Raw genomic sequence first — 14803 nt, 5'->3', positions numbered from 1 at the left:
TAGTTTTATAGGTGACAATGTTTATTGTTACTACTTATTAGTATCAACATTTAAGCTTTTTCCCATCTTTTTGATCTTCTTTTCTGACATCGGGATGTGGTCGAGATTTGCCATTTTTAACAGATTGTCGATCAGCAGCTCATCAGCCGTTACCGAAGCTCTGTCCCAGTGTTTACATGGCTACAGGTTGTACTTGTACTCGTACATGAGAGATTCCTTCAAAAGAGGTGCACGGTCAGAAAGATATCATTACTTTTACAGATGACTTAATACACACATGCAGGAGTTGCATGAATTCCAGGAGGGTGCCAGAACACCGACTCGAATTTGAGAGCAAGCAGCAACGAACGCATCATATATGCGCAGTGCAAAGCCGCTTCTAAGATAAAATCCTTAGCACCGTTCCACTAAGTTTCTTTCAAGTAATATTACCACTGGAGGAATACAGGACAAGGAATGACTAAGCATGCTACACGCATCATCATCAATGAGTGGCCGTAGCCGAGAGACCTTGCACAACCCTCCGCCAGCAGTCGCCGTCACCCAAGGCAGAGCCCAGCTCTGAAACAAGGATCCCAGTGTCCTGTGCGATTACTTCGGGTAGGGGAGGCGACCCCTGGTAGATTGTTTCCAAAGGAGGAGCTGTGATATCAGTGACCAGCAAACTGTGCGCGACGTTGGCTCAGACGGGTGCTTGCTCGAGGTAGGTTGCCGTATATTTGGTCCAAGGTGGGATGGGACTGCCACGACAAGCCTTGAACCCTTCGAACCCTTGGTATAGCAACCATCAAGGCGTTTGTGAAGGCGCGCATTACACCACACACCGAGCAGGATGACACAAGAAGCTAAGCGCTAAAGCTTTTATGTAAAGTAGACGTGATCAATCCCGATGTCGATACAATTGATATCTAGTTTAGTATCAGTTTATAAATAATACTAAAGTGTTTAGATCGATATATTTCCTTTTTTTGTTCCTACAAAATATGTTCTATTGTTTTTGTTATTGTTTACAATTTCAGGGCATAAGTCTTAGGATACAGGAAGGCTTTGAGGGCAAAACCCAAATGATTTGAATAGGAGCCAGTAGAATTAAATACCACACATTTAATACATGATCTGATTTACAACAATATCTAAATGTAATAAGCTAAGGTTCATAAAAATGTGTTATTGTGTTTACTTTAGTTACTTTCTAAAAGCATTTTAAGTTCTATAATCTACTGTCAAAGTATCTGATCATGACTCGAAACCGGATCGTATCTTAAACCAAAAATGTCAATCGGGACATCCCTAATTTGCACGGTTGTTTTTTGTTATAATTTATTTTGACAATATGCTGCAGGCCAACAAAACTGAAGCTTCGGGCTACACGTTGGACACCCCTACGGTAGTGGCATATTATTGTTGTTATATTGTTGTACAAGCAGTGACCTCTTTCATCACATCTGTGTCCGAATAGAGATGCACAAGCAAAAGGACAGGAGGCATTGAGGCATGAAGCTTCTGTCCCTTTCAAAGCATTCCTCCATGTTAGCCAACATAACTTGTTAAGACAAGCTTCCTTGGTGTGTGCATGCATGGTTTGTCTAGGTGTCAGTGCAGGTCGCTTGTATGTAGAAACGTGCGTTTTGTTTCACGGGTGGACTCGTTTATGAGTGAGACTCACTGGGCAGGAGCAGGTGCAGGCCGGGATAAGGACAGTGAGGTCTGTAGATCTGGAATTTAACATGGATTTGTGAGCTCAACTCCTGTGTGACAAACTCCAAGGAAGACAAGCGACCCGCAGTGACAAAGCTCGATGCCGGAAACAGCAGTAACTGAAGGAGAGACATAAGAATACAATGTTATGAAGGCACACATTTGTCAAATTAAATAACATATGATGTTTTTATTCACCTCTAAAGCAGTGTGGGCTCTTTGTGCAGCAGAGAATGGAGCGAGGGGCGCTACAAGCAAAGAATTATGCGAGGGAAAGACTGCCAGACCAACCATGTAGATGCCTGCATCTGGAACACGAACTGGTAGAGGGAAAAACAAAAACAAATAAGGAAGCTAATTCAAGCTAATCTAGTTGTGAAAAAATAATATGTATTAATTAATCAAAATTACTAGGAAAACATTTAATTGTAATTTAAAAATGTAGAAGCCCAATCCAAGGTTTGGGAAAAGTCATTGATCTTTTCATGAAGTTAAAATTAGTTTTTGGATGCTAATCTAAAATGTTTTCTTGGTTGGGATGCAGAAAGGTAGTAAAGTACAAACCTTATAGTTAACAAAGGAATAAAGAGGACATTATAAAAAAATTAAAATTAAAAAAGATTTGGTCTCCCTGTGGATAAAGAAGTGGACTTAAAACACCCTAGTGGTTATTTTATAAGTCAATGGAAACAATATAAAAGTAAAGTATATTTTTTAGCTACTTTAATAATAATTGCATTCGATAATATAGCGCTTTTCTAGACACTCAAAGCGCGTCACAGAGAACTGAGAACCGATCATTCATTCACTCCACATTCACATTTGATGGTGGTAAGCTATATTTGTGGCTACAGCTGCCCTGGAGTAGACTGACGAAAGCATGGCTGCCAATTGGCCCCTACCGCCCTTTCGACTTTAGGTGTTTAATATGTCGATCAGTAGGAATCAGTTGCACCTCTACAATGCATAATAAGCATGATTCCAGACCTGTTCTATGCATAAAGTGCTTTGAGATAACTTCTGTTGTGCTATACAAATCCAATTGACTTGACTATCTAAATTACAGTTGTAGTAATCCTTCAAGCACCGCAAAATGTCACACATTTCAATAGATATACCTTTTGGAACATGTTAAGATCACCAAAAAATGTACAAAACAAGACGTTTTATGTACTTTGTCATTGTAATGAAGTGTACTGTAGATCTGAAACAAACCTTGAGGGCTGTATTGGCAGACAAACGCCCGCATGGTGTTGCATGGATGCAAACTTGTCTGAGCACGCTGATCAAGGGACACGCAAACGTTTCCACGGGAGATTAAGGAACGAGGCGCAAGTCCTTCCTCCCCGTTCTGGGCCTCAGAGCCGTTGACCCAGCGCAGCCTGCCAGGAGATTTGACGTCACTCAAGCCGAGCCACACTCCTCGTTCCCTGCAGAAGCAAGCGAAAGGGAACATATTGATTAGCAAATCACCTGCTCAATACCCAGCATGGAGGCTGTTCTAGATGGAAAATGGGCTTAGCCATGTTGAAACACACAAACACAAGTAAAAAAAGCACATCTACTGATTGCTTTCTGATCGAACAAACTTCTTGACTAGCCTTTCACACACAGATAAACACAAGAGTGACATTACACTCACCAAATTCTGCCAGTTTGAGTGCAATCAATGATGTCAGCGTGGAGAGAAGAGATAGAAAAAGCGCTTTAATTGAGACCCAGTGGGATGTCAAATGTTTACCGTGGCCTTGTTATTTGGATGCAGGCATTGGATTTTCCCACCATGGTTCCATTAATGGACTCTCAGTCCATTTGAGCACTGACTGAAGGCAAATATAACTATTTATTATTTTCAGACACTTTGTTTTGTGTTTGACAAATACAATTTGGACATGGGGTATTTGGGCAGCTGAGAAAAAAAAAGAAATGTTTTCGAATCCTGGTTTTCAATGACCTCAGGTATTTTGTCAACTTTTCACATCTGTGAAAACGACGTCTGAAGTGGACAAAGCAGAGTAAACATGACAAAGGGTCTCTGGGGCAAAAACAAGCCGAGAAGGGCAGAAAAAAGTTCCTTATTTAAACAAGAGATACTCCATCCACAGCAGCTTTTTCTACTCTCCTCCACTATAGTCTGCAACAACAATCCATCTACACACATTAGCACACACACATTAGAGGTCTCATCGCAGGGCGTCAAAGTTACCATGCAGCTGTGCTTTTACAGATGTGCTGGTCTTGACCTTCCATCCTAAATATCAAAAAGTGTTGCTTTGTGTAATAAGAAGAATCCAGAATGAGGTTCACCTAATGTATATACCTGTCAATATTTTTAAGTCTCTCTTGGGGCATGGACTCCTTTTGCAAATAAGGGTAAGACAAATGTTTTTTAATTGAATAAAAAAAAAAAAGATCTTCCTTTTGTGATCCACACTATGAGCAACCACTATTAACATTGATGAGAGCACAATTGATTAAAGTAAAAAAAAAAAAATGTCAGTGCCTCAGTAGTAATACACCTAACCACAATAGTGGGGAAATACTGTACCTGGGCATTGATCGACCATAAAGTCAGCAGTGCACAGTACTATGTGTTCTTTCAGATTAATATGTTTGAATCTTAAATTGACACGTGTCATTCATTGGTATTAGGACGTTAAACAGTGTATATTTTCCAAAAGATAAATTATGATACTTTTACAAAGAGTGAGGTTTCATTTGCAATCTGGGGATGCCTCCAGAATAAATAATCGTGTGACTGTGGGAGCAAAATTAACACTAAAACATATCTTCTACATATTCTGTTACATATTTTAAATGTAGATTAAAATTGCCGTAGGTCCCCACACACCACACTCCAATACTGTACATGCAAAGCTAAAATAGATATGTAAGACAAATTCTAAACACTTTATTTAGACCAAACCACTCACTGTGTGACTTTATGAGCCAGCACGTTTCGCAGCGCGTCACCTCTGACTATTGCCAGATCCCCGCCGCGGTCTAAACACTGTTGCTGAGCATCGGTCCAGCTCATCTCCACTGGAACAATCTGGAAACAGCATGAGGACTCGGCGTGATAGAGCCCATCTTTCGGACAGTAAGGGGAGGCTGGCAAGACACACACATTTTTAGATATTAGAAAATATTTTGTGCAGCACAATGAGTGAAAGTTTAGTGATCACATGCATGCTATTACATACAGTATGACCTCATTACAACAGCATGCTGTGGTCAATTATTAAGCTAATATGCTATCAGTTTAAAACCAGAAAATAACAAGGATGAAAGGATGAATCATACATTAATGGTGACCAAAGTAGGTTAGGATAAAATGGGAAAAGATTTAAGCTAAAATAATTATAGTTATATCCATCCATCCATCCATCTTCTTCCGCTTATCTGAGGTCGGGTCGCGGGGGCAGCAACCTAAGCAGGGAAGCCCAGACTTTCCTCTCCCCAGCCACTTCGTCCAGCTCTTCCCGGGGGATCCCGAGGAGTTCCCAGGCCAGCCGGGAGACATAGTCTTCCCAACGTGTCCTGGGTCTTCCCCGTGGCCTCCTACCGGTCGGAGGTGCCCTAAACACCTCCCTAGGGAGGCGTTTGGGTGGCATCCTGACCAGATGCCCGAACCACCACATCTGGCTCCTCTCGATGTGGAGGAGCAGCGGCTTTACTTTGAGCTCCCCCCGGATGGCAGAGCTTCTCCCCCTATCTCTAAGGGAGAGCCCCGCCACCCGGCGAAGGAAACTCATTTCGGCCGCTTGTACCCGTGATATTGTCCTTTTGGTCATAACCCAAAGCTCATGACCATAGGTGAGGATGGGAATGTAGATCGATCGGTAAATTGAGAGCTTTGCCTTCCGGCTCAGCTCCTTCTTCACCACAACGGATCGATACGGCGTCCGCATTACTGAAGACGCCGCACTGATCCGCCTGTCGATCTCACGATCCACTCTTCCCTCACTCGTGAACAAGACTCCGAGGTACTTGAACTCCTCCACTTGGGGCAAGGTCTCCTCCCCAACCCGGAGATGGCACTCCACCCTTTCCCTTTTATAGTTATATGTGACAAATTATTTCTGTTAATTGGTTATTAGGTAATTCAATGAATTTCAATTACATACATTTTATTTCCTGTAATTCTAATTCATCATTTGGAGTGGAACCAATTCAAATCAAATCCCAATTCTTCAAATAACTTGAATTGAAATCCCAAATTTTGCATCAGCCTGATACCTTACCACATCAATACAGGGAATACTAGAACGGAGAAAAAAAAACGTCCTTTCATCTCAGACTGAATTTGTACCCAAGATAGATTAGGAAAATAAAAGACAGCAGTTGCCATGGAAGCTGAACAAAAGAGAAGAGGTGTTTGAACAAGGAAGTTGTTAATTTACAGCAAATGCATGGTTTCTACAAATAAATATAATAATGTGTGTTATTTTTATTCAACACTAACCACAGACCAGCTGAGAGAAAAAATCTAGACATATTGAAAAAGTATTGCGTCTAAAATGTAAAGTCAGGCAAGTAAATCCAAACCATGCTCCTTGCTTATACCTCTATCGCAAGGATTATCACTCTGTGTGCAGCCCCAAGCAAATTATTCTTTACTTTGAATGTTAAGAAAATGGATTTGCGAGTCTCCATAGTTACTGTACAGTAACATGACTCCAGCTGTTACTCACATTTACATACCTTGATCCAACAATAACCAAAAGAATTAACATTCTGAGGTGTTCATTCTGTATTGGCACAGTGATTCTCAAACGGTGGTACATGGGGGTAATCTAGTGGTACCCCAAAGAGTCACTAGATTCAAGTATAGTGTTTTTTCACAGTGATACTGTTCAAACTGTGTAATGTCCAATGTCCAATAATATTAAATATACATGTTAAAATACAACCTCTGCCTTGTTTTGAATGAATACTTAGCCCTACTACGCTGTTGTATTCTAATGTTGGTTCTTATGGTGGTACTTCGACAGCCAAGTTTTTTCTGAGGTACTAATTGGTGAAAAAAGTTTGAATATCACTGGTCTAGCAGACCTGTGCAATTGTCCAAATTGAATTCGGAATGTCGTCCAAATTGAATTCGGAATGTCTCCCAAATTGTAATTGTATTCCATTAATTTGAAATGAGGTTGCAAAGAGGATTCAATTCAAATTGAAGGACGTAGAATTTCAATTAAATTGATCATTTTGGGGTATTCAAGACCAGAATCAACAACTCCCACATTCCAAATCGTTTCCAACGGTTCAAAAGTAAAACTTCCCAACTCATTTAGTACTAGGCATGGGCCAGTTTTTCCTAAATTTTAAGTGTATCGATCTGTGCTTGGCAAGTTGGCCTTCCAACAGATATGTATTGATCCAAGGTTGTTTAAAAAGGAATTTGATTCATTTGACCAGAAAAAGGAAAACATTGGATTTAAAAACAACAGACTTTATATGGCATTTAGAACTTTTAATAAGAAATATTTAAAACGTTAAGTCTATTTTCATCTCTGTGGTGTCATCAAAACAAAAATGGTGGATAATAGTGTAATATCTGTGACATGTGTGTCTGTGTGCCTTTAGGAGGTGGTGTTTTGTGTGACGTGTGCGAGTGCGACAGGGGTCCCGCGTGAGTCGGCGTGTCTGTGTGTTCAGTGTTTAAACGTGAAGTTGTGGCAAATATCATAAATAAATAAAAAATAAATATGTGTGTGTTTTGACTCACTGAGTCTGTTACCACTTGTTAAGAAAGCGTCTGAGAGTGTATCTCCGACTGTCTCTCCGTCTCCACTGCCGGGCATTTCAATATCATAACTTTCGGCTACAGCACGATTGCAAAAGTCACAATTAATACAAACGACACAACACAATGATAAAGCCGCAACGCAACTTTAAACCACAGAAGGCGCGGCAGACACAATGGAAGTGACAGCTAAGAGAAGTCATTTCATGAGAAACAGGAGATGGATCAAGGAGGCTATGAAAACTAAGCACAACACCATTAACAGGAATGATCTTCTGCTTCCGCACACCTGGGGCGTTGAACGGAGAACAGATTCTATATGGCAGGGTCGGGTAACTTTATTTAGCAGGTAAATCTACTGTTAAAATGTTGGTTACTGTACTTTTATTAAAAATTGCTTGAAATGTAAGGAGAAAGTGTTTCCTCTTGTTAATTAAAGCTAAAGCAGCGTTTCTCAAAGTGTGGGGCGCGCCCCACTGGTGGGGAATAGAGACATGACAGGTGGGGCACGAGGAACGGGAGGAAATTTCACTTAAAAATTTTTTTTTAAATTATTATATTCTTAGATTATTTTTTTTACTATGCTTTCATTTTCTATACACACTGTAAATCACTTTGTGATTCTGTCTGTGAAATCCGCTATATAAATAAATGGAAATTACCGGTACTTATTTTTACTGTAGGCTTTATATTTCTCGGTACGAGCGAAAGTTTGACAGACATAGCAACAGTAACTAATGGGGGCGGGGCTAAGCGGAACAAACTTTCGCGCGGATGGGTAGCAGGCTAATGTGTGGATCACAATTACACAAATATATACATTTGTGACTCGCACCTCAAAGGTCGTCGACCCAGAGCCAGCGCCTGCAGAGAAACAAAAATGTGACGGGCACACACTGTGTCATTCACCGGGAAGCACTCGCGTCAAGGCAGCTCAGCCCCGAACTCAATGAGGTTTTAACAGATGTTGTGAGCGCGGTAAATTTGATCAAAACACGACCACTGAAAGCGCGACTGTTCTCTGCACTGTGTGAGGAAATGGGAGCTGATCATACAGCCGTGCTGTTTCACAGTGAAGCAAGGTGGCTCTCCTGGGGGAAAGTGCTGTCACTTGCCCTGTCTTGCCAAATGCATAGCTCCTTTTTTTTTTTTGCAAAGATTGCAAAGTGGCACTTTTATGTATTTATTATTGAACTTGATGCAAGTTATTTGATTTATTATTGAACTTGATGCAAGTTATAACACTTTTTTTGATTTATTATTGAACTTGATGCAAGTTATAACACTTTTGTTTTATTTATTATTGAACTTGATGCAAGTTATAACACTTTTGTTTTATTTATTATTGAACTTGATGCAAATTATAACACTTTTTTTGATTTATTATTGAACTTGATGCAAGTTATAACACTTTTGTTTTATTTATTATTGAACTTGATGCAAGTTATAACACTTTTTTTGATTTATTATTGAACTTGATGCAAGTTATTTGATTTATTATTGAACTTGATGCAAGTTATAACACTTTTATTTGATTTATTATTGAACTTGATGCAAGTTATAACACTTTTTTTGATTTATTATTGAACTTGATGCAAGTTATTTGATTTATTATTGAACTTGATGCAAGTTATAACACTTTTTTTGATTTATTATTGAACGTGATGCAAGTTATAACACTTTTTGATTTATTATTGAACTTGATGCAAGTTATAACACTTTTTTGATTTATTATTGAACTTGATGCAAGTTATAACACTTTTTTGATTTATTATTGAACTTGATGCAAGTTATAACACTTTTATTTGATTTATTATTGAACGTGATGCAAGTTATAACACTTTTTTTGATTTATTATTGAACTTGATGCAAGTTATAACAGTTTTTTTTAATTTATTTTTGAACGTGATGCAAGTTATAACACTTTTTTTGATTTATTATTGAACTTGATGCAAGTTATAACACTTTTGTTTTATTTATTATTGAACTTGATGGAAGTTATTTTATTTATTATTGAACTTGATGCAAGTTATACCACAGCTGCACAGTTATTTTATTTATTATTGAACTTAATGTTATTTTATGTTATTGAGTTCGAATGTATACAACTTGATGTTCAATAAATTTGAAAATGTTAAAGCTTGGCATTAGCGCTCTGTTGGGGTGATGGGGGCAGGTGGGGCTTGAAAACTCCCCCTTGTCCAAAGTGGGGGATGACAAAAAAAGTTTGAGAACCACTGAGCTAAAGTATTGGTTGCACTTTATTCAAATAAGATGTGAATGCTTTGGCCAATAATTGTTGTTTACTTGCTTCTTCGTATCCATAATTAATCTTTACATAATTCCCTTACAATAAATAACTGAAAATGGGAAACTTCACCTGAAGGGCCCAGTATCCACTATTTATTTCAAAATCACGCTGCTTGATTTGTTTTGCAAAAAAGTTACTGAATCAATTTTTAATCTCTCTGTATCATCTTGTATCGTATCGTATCGTTCCAAAAAAACAATATTGTCACTTAATCGTATCGGCAACCAAAAATATTGAATTTAAATGAATTGTTGTTAAACAAATCGTTACACCCCTATGTACCGCGGTAGTAGTGACGGTTTCAAAACCACTAAAATGTTCTTTCATACAGTTCATATGGTATTAGCGAAAATGATAGTGCTTCCGGTCGTGAATGGCTGTAGCGGCTGTATCAGGACCGCTCTCACAGCATACTATGCTGAATGAATATTGGATGTCCCCCCAGTTTAATATGACAAAATAGGCTGTTGGAAAATACTTCAGCTGCCCTTAAAATATAGATGACCACGGTGGAAGAAGAAGATCGCCCGACATGCTAAGCATGCTTGTGGGCATGAAGCAAGAAAAGAGAAGGCACCACTTTGAACACAAACATCTACCAGAGCAACACCCATCGGTATATACTAAATTTAAGGTAAAGTTAACGCGGGTTTGACATTAACTAACTGTACTTTTAGCATTAGTGACACAAATACTAACTTTTTACTGAAGAAGCTATAGCATGCTGAGATGGCTAACACCAGCTAGCTAACATGAAGAAAATATTATAAGGACAGGCACAATGTTCCAACCATCCATCCATTTTCTACCGCTTGTCCCTTTTGGGTTCGCGGGGGGTGCTGGAGCCTATCTCAGCTGCATTCAAGCGGAAGGTGGGGTACACCCTGGACAAGTCGCCACCTTATCGCAGGGCCAACACAGATAGACAGACAACATTCACACTCACATTCACACACTAGGGTCAGTTTAGTGTTGCTAATCAACCTATCCCCAGGTGCATGTCTTTGGAGGTGGGAGGAAGCCGGAGTACCCGGAGGGAACCCACGCAGTCACGGGGAGAACATGCAAACTACACACAGAAAGATCCCGAGCCTGGGATTGAACTCAGGACTACTCAGGACCTTCGTATTGTGAGGCACATGCACTAACCCCTGTACCACCACAATGTTATTATTATTATTATCATTATTATTACTAAAATAAAGTTACAATTGAGGCAGAAAATCAATCAAAACTCATCAATTATTTCGAAACATTTTTTGTTGTTGTTATATTACACTGAACAAAAACATAAACGCAACACTTTTGTTTTTGCTCCCATTTTTCATGAGTTGAACTCAAAGATCTAAAACTTTTACTACATACACACAAGACCTATTCCTCTCAAATATTGTTCACAAATGTGTCTAAATCTGTTAATTTCCAATAATTATTTGCTTTATCCAAGTATCCAAGATGGAAGGACTCTGTTTAATTTTAGTGTTTGTAAAGTATTTTAGTACTTAGGCTAAAATCTTTGTTAAATTATTCCTGTTACTTGGATAAAAGGAATTTCTCTGAATTGTAATGAATGTAATTCCACTTCTAGTAATTTCAATTTCAATTCTAATTCAACACCCTGTGTGGTGGAGCCAATTCAACTTAAATCAACTAAAATTCAACTCAATGAACTGAACTGAACTGTTAAGCAGCTGGAGTCTAATTAGTGCCATAAAAAACTAAAATTTTACATCCTTATTTAACAGCATTATAACTCTAGTTGTTTTACTTCTTTCTCTCTCTGAGTTGATTTTGAGACAAAATACTTAAAAAAAAAAAAGAAGGAAGGATTGGTTTGAAGAGAAGTCTGGTTCAGAGCTTTTAGTTTACCTTTGGTGATCTGTACATCATCTTTTGCGATTGTCCAGTCTACATCCAGACCAAGAGACCCCCAGCTGACGAGTGTGACTTCCAGACTGCTATTGGCCACGGTAAGAGATGGGCAGTGCAGTTCCAGTTTGGGAGGAAATGCCACAGTCACTTCTCCACGTGCAGACACCTGGGCACATGGAGATGTAGCATTAAATACATGGAATATGCACCTTTATTGTACAATCAATACATCAAATTAAAATCATCTATCTCTCACGCTCACCTCCTTGTGTCCAGCCCAGGCTATCAAACTGAGCGCATACTGTCCTGGAAGTCCATATTTGTGTGTAGCCTTCGAAAGATCCGTTGTTGAGGTGTTGACGCGAGGTGAAAGGTCGCCAAATTCCCAGGAGAGCATGATAGGGGTGACGGAGGACGACACTGAGAAACTGATGCTGTCGTGAACACTTTGCAATGGGAGGGGCTTAAGTAAGACGTTGAAGTCAACTGCAAACACATCATGAGCCAGAGTCCACCCACATTCCTGTGACCAGCATTGGGAAGAAACAGGACAGAAACAGAGAGAGTATTTGTGAATCAAACAAACTGTTATGACACCTGTGGATTTGATTGTGTGCGTACATACCTTCATGACACTTGGGTTGGTACATGCGGCAGAACACTGAGATTCACTGATGAAGTTGGGCTCAGAGTTTGTACTGCAGAGGCACTCGTGCCTCGCCCCCAGACCGCCATAACGGTGAGAGGCAGCGAAACACACGCTGTTACACTGTTCACGCGTGAAGTTGCCCGGGGTGGAGGATGAGAAAATAACAAGCTCACTCCGGCCTCCTCCTCCACTGCTGCTGTCCTCAAGACAGGCGGCATAATTCAGACCTGGAAAAGGAGCACTAGCGATTTCAGACTTGTTACGCTCTTCAGTCGTGTCTCTGGGTTTTCACTTGGTCATGTTACTCTAACACAGAAACACAAGTCAGTAAAAAGTCGCAAGTCCACATGAATTTGCATCATTCAGATCTTCTGTAAGCCATGGGAAGGCCTGACTCGTTTATTTTTATGTATAGCTGATCATAGTTCAACTATGACTGGGGTGATTCAAATTTCAGCGCAGTCCTATTACTGAAATTATTCATAATGTTATTTGTTTATTTTTTGTGGAATCACTGTAATGTGCTCAGTGTAAACATGCAAGGAGCACAAAATGCCTAAATGCCTTGTGGCTATGTTTTAGGGTAGGGGTAGGGAACCTATGGCTCTCGAGCCAGATGTGGCTTTTTTGATGACTGCATCTGGCTGACATTACTTAACAAGATAAGTACCATCCATCCATCCATCCATTTTCTACCGCTTATTCCCTTTTGGGGTCGCGGGGGGCGCTGGAGCCTATCTCAGCTACAATCGGGCGGAAGGCGGGGTACACCCTGGACAAGTCGCCACCTCATCGCCGTAATGAATAATTCTGCTGGTAATCGCAGTGTTAAAAAATAAAGTTCAAAATATAAAACATTCTCATGCATTTTAATCCATCCATCCATTTTCTACTGCACCTGTTCAAGAAGTCGCATTAGTGGTAAGAAGCATTTTAATTATTATTGGTTAGCTCCAGAATAACAATGTTATTAAAAATAATAAGAGACTTATTATACTCTAAAAATGTTGGTCTTACTTAAAAATGCACGCATTTAGTTGTATTCAGTGTTAAAAAATATTATATGGCTCTAACGGAAATACATTTTAAAATATTTGGCTTTCATGGCTCTCTCAACCAAAAAGGTTCCCGACCCCTGTTTTAGGGGTACTTTAAAAAAAATCAATCACACACCCGAATTGCAATTCTTATTTATTCCGATTTCTGAAATTAAGAATACATTTTTATAAAGCTGTTATTTTGGCTGCGTGTATATGTAATTTGTCAGCAGTCAAGAGGAGCTTTTGTAGCCTGTAACCTGTTTTGAAAAGGTTTCATTAGAATTATGCATATTGCGAGAATTGGTTAGAATCAAGAATTGAGACTTGAATGGTCATCCCAAGAATCAGACTCGAATCAAACCCCCTTTATATTTGATATATTTGCTAAGTTGCCACTCATGTTTCTTGTAATGTGTGTATGTGTTCCTGTTTAGTACCGCAGGTGAGCAAGCTGACGTTGAGCAGGGGTTGGTGGCGTAGCTCAGGAGGGTGGTTACACAGCATAGCATCAGCCCGGCGAACTCGCACTCCTTTCTCTTGGAGCCAGCTGACCAAGCGGAAAAGCTTACAGTCGCACTCAAAAGGGTTACTGCTTAGGTCACTGCAAGGAAAGGGACAATGATACAAAAGTTATGCTCGGTGCCATTTTGTCACATGACCGTAACTTAATCTTGTGGCACCCCCTACAGGTTGCGTTGGAAGCAGTGTTGCCAACTCCCTTAGTAAGGGAAGTAGTTATTGGCTGTCCTAAAAGTAGCCAGAAGTTACTCGATGACGCAGCATTTGCATGATTAATTGCAATGGACGCTCCTGGCGAGAGGAATGTCGTCGCTTTTATTGTGTGCATGCCACGTTTAGATGAAAATAATACTTTATTCTACCTTATTTGTGTTTCCTCATAGCCTGAAGCAGAGGACTGAGAGCTTGACAAGCAGATGTCCAAATAAGCACGTCTAACCCCGCGAACATAGGCATACAAAACTGCGTGCAAGGTCATGCTAAAGTGCTTGAATCCTATGATTTGGTGCTTTGGCATTGTTTAACACGATTATCCGACATTGTAACAACATTTATAAATCAGAAAAGACTAAATTTATCTCAGGTACCCTTTAAAATTTAAATACATTTTGTTCTGCTTTGAGTGACACCTTTGATCAAAATACAGGAAGGTTGTTACATTCACAAACTAACCGAATCTATTGACTGGCTCATTAACACTAACAATGGGATTGGGACGTAGTAGTGATTTATTTTAGCGTGACATGACAGTGAAGAAACATTTACTCTATGTTTGTTTTACATCTCATTCTGTAAACAAAGGTGGAATCAGCAGCAGCTCCAAACGTGCGCATTTCATTTGTGGTCTGGACACTGCGGGGAGTCTCATCTCTGTTCTGACTGCAGCTAGGACTGCTGGGCAAGGTTACGATCAACCTGTCTGCTGGTGAAGAGGGGCTCACAGTGGCACCAGCTGCTCGTTGAGGACA

General features: G+C 39.8%; 1 protein-coding gene across 2 annotated transcripts in view; it reads right to left on the bottom strand.

Moving 5' to 3' along the window:
* pkd1a (polycystic kidney disease 1a) overlaps positions 1 to 14803 on the bottom strand; it is a 143311-nt gene that overhangs the window by 67430 nt on the left and 61078 nt on the right. For both annotated transcript variants that reach the window (XM_061988148.2, XM_061988150.2), the window contains exons 6-13: positions 13754 to 13917; positions 12253 to 12503; positions 11890 to 12150; positions 11625 to 11793; positions 4632 to 4809; positions 2914 to 3128; positions 1897 to 2018; positions 1667 to 1817 (exon numbers count right to left, since the gene is read on the bottom strand). In XM_061988148.2, the coding sequence (XP_061844132.2) occupies positions 1667 to 1817; positions 1897 to 2018; positions 2914 to 3128; positions 4632 to 4809; positions 11625 to 11793; positions 11890 to 12150; positions 12253 to 12503; positions 13754 to 13917 (1511 nt within the window). The remainder of the gene's footprint in view (positions 1 to 1666; positions 1818 to 1896; positions 2019 to 2913; positions 3129 to 4631; positions 4810 to 11624; positions 11794 to 11889; positions 12151 to 12252; positions 12504 to 13753; positions 13918 to 14803) is intronic.

Source organism: Nerophis lumbriciformis, linkage group LG27 (genome assembly GCF_033978685.3).
Source record: "Nerophis lumbriciformis linkage group LG27, RoL_Nlum_v2.1, whole genome shotgun sequence".
In the NCBI taxonomy this organism is placed as follows: Eukaryota; Metazoa; Chordata; class Actinopteri; order Syngnathiformes; family Syngnathidae; genus Nerophis; species Nerophis lumbriciformis.
Note: the sequence above shows the minus strand (reverse complement) of the source record. Positions and strands in the feature narration are given on the sequence as shown.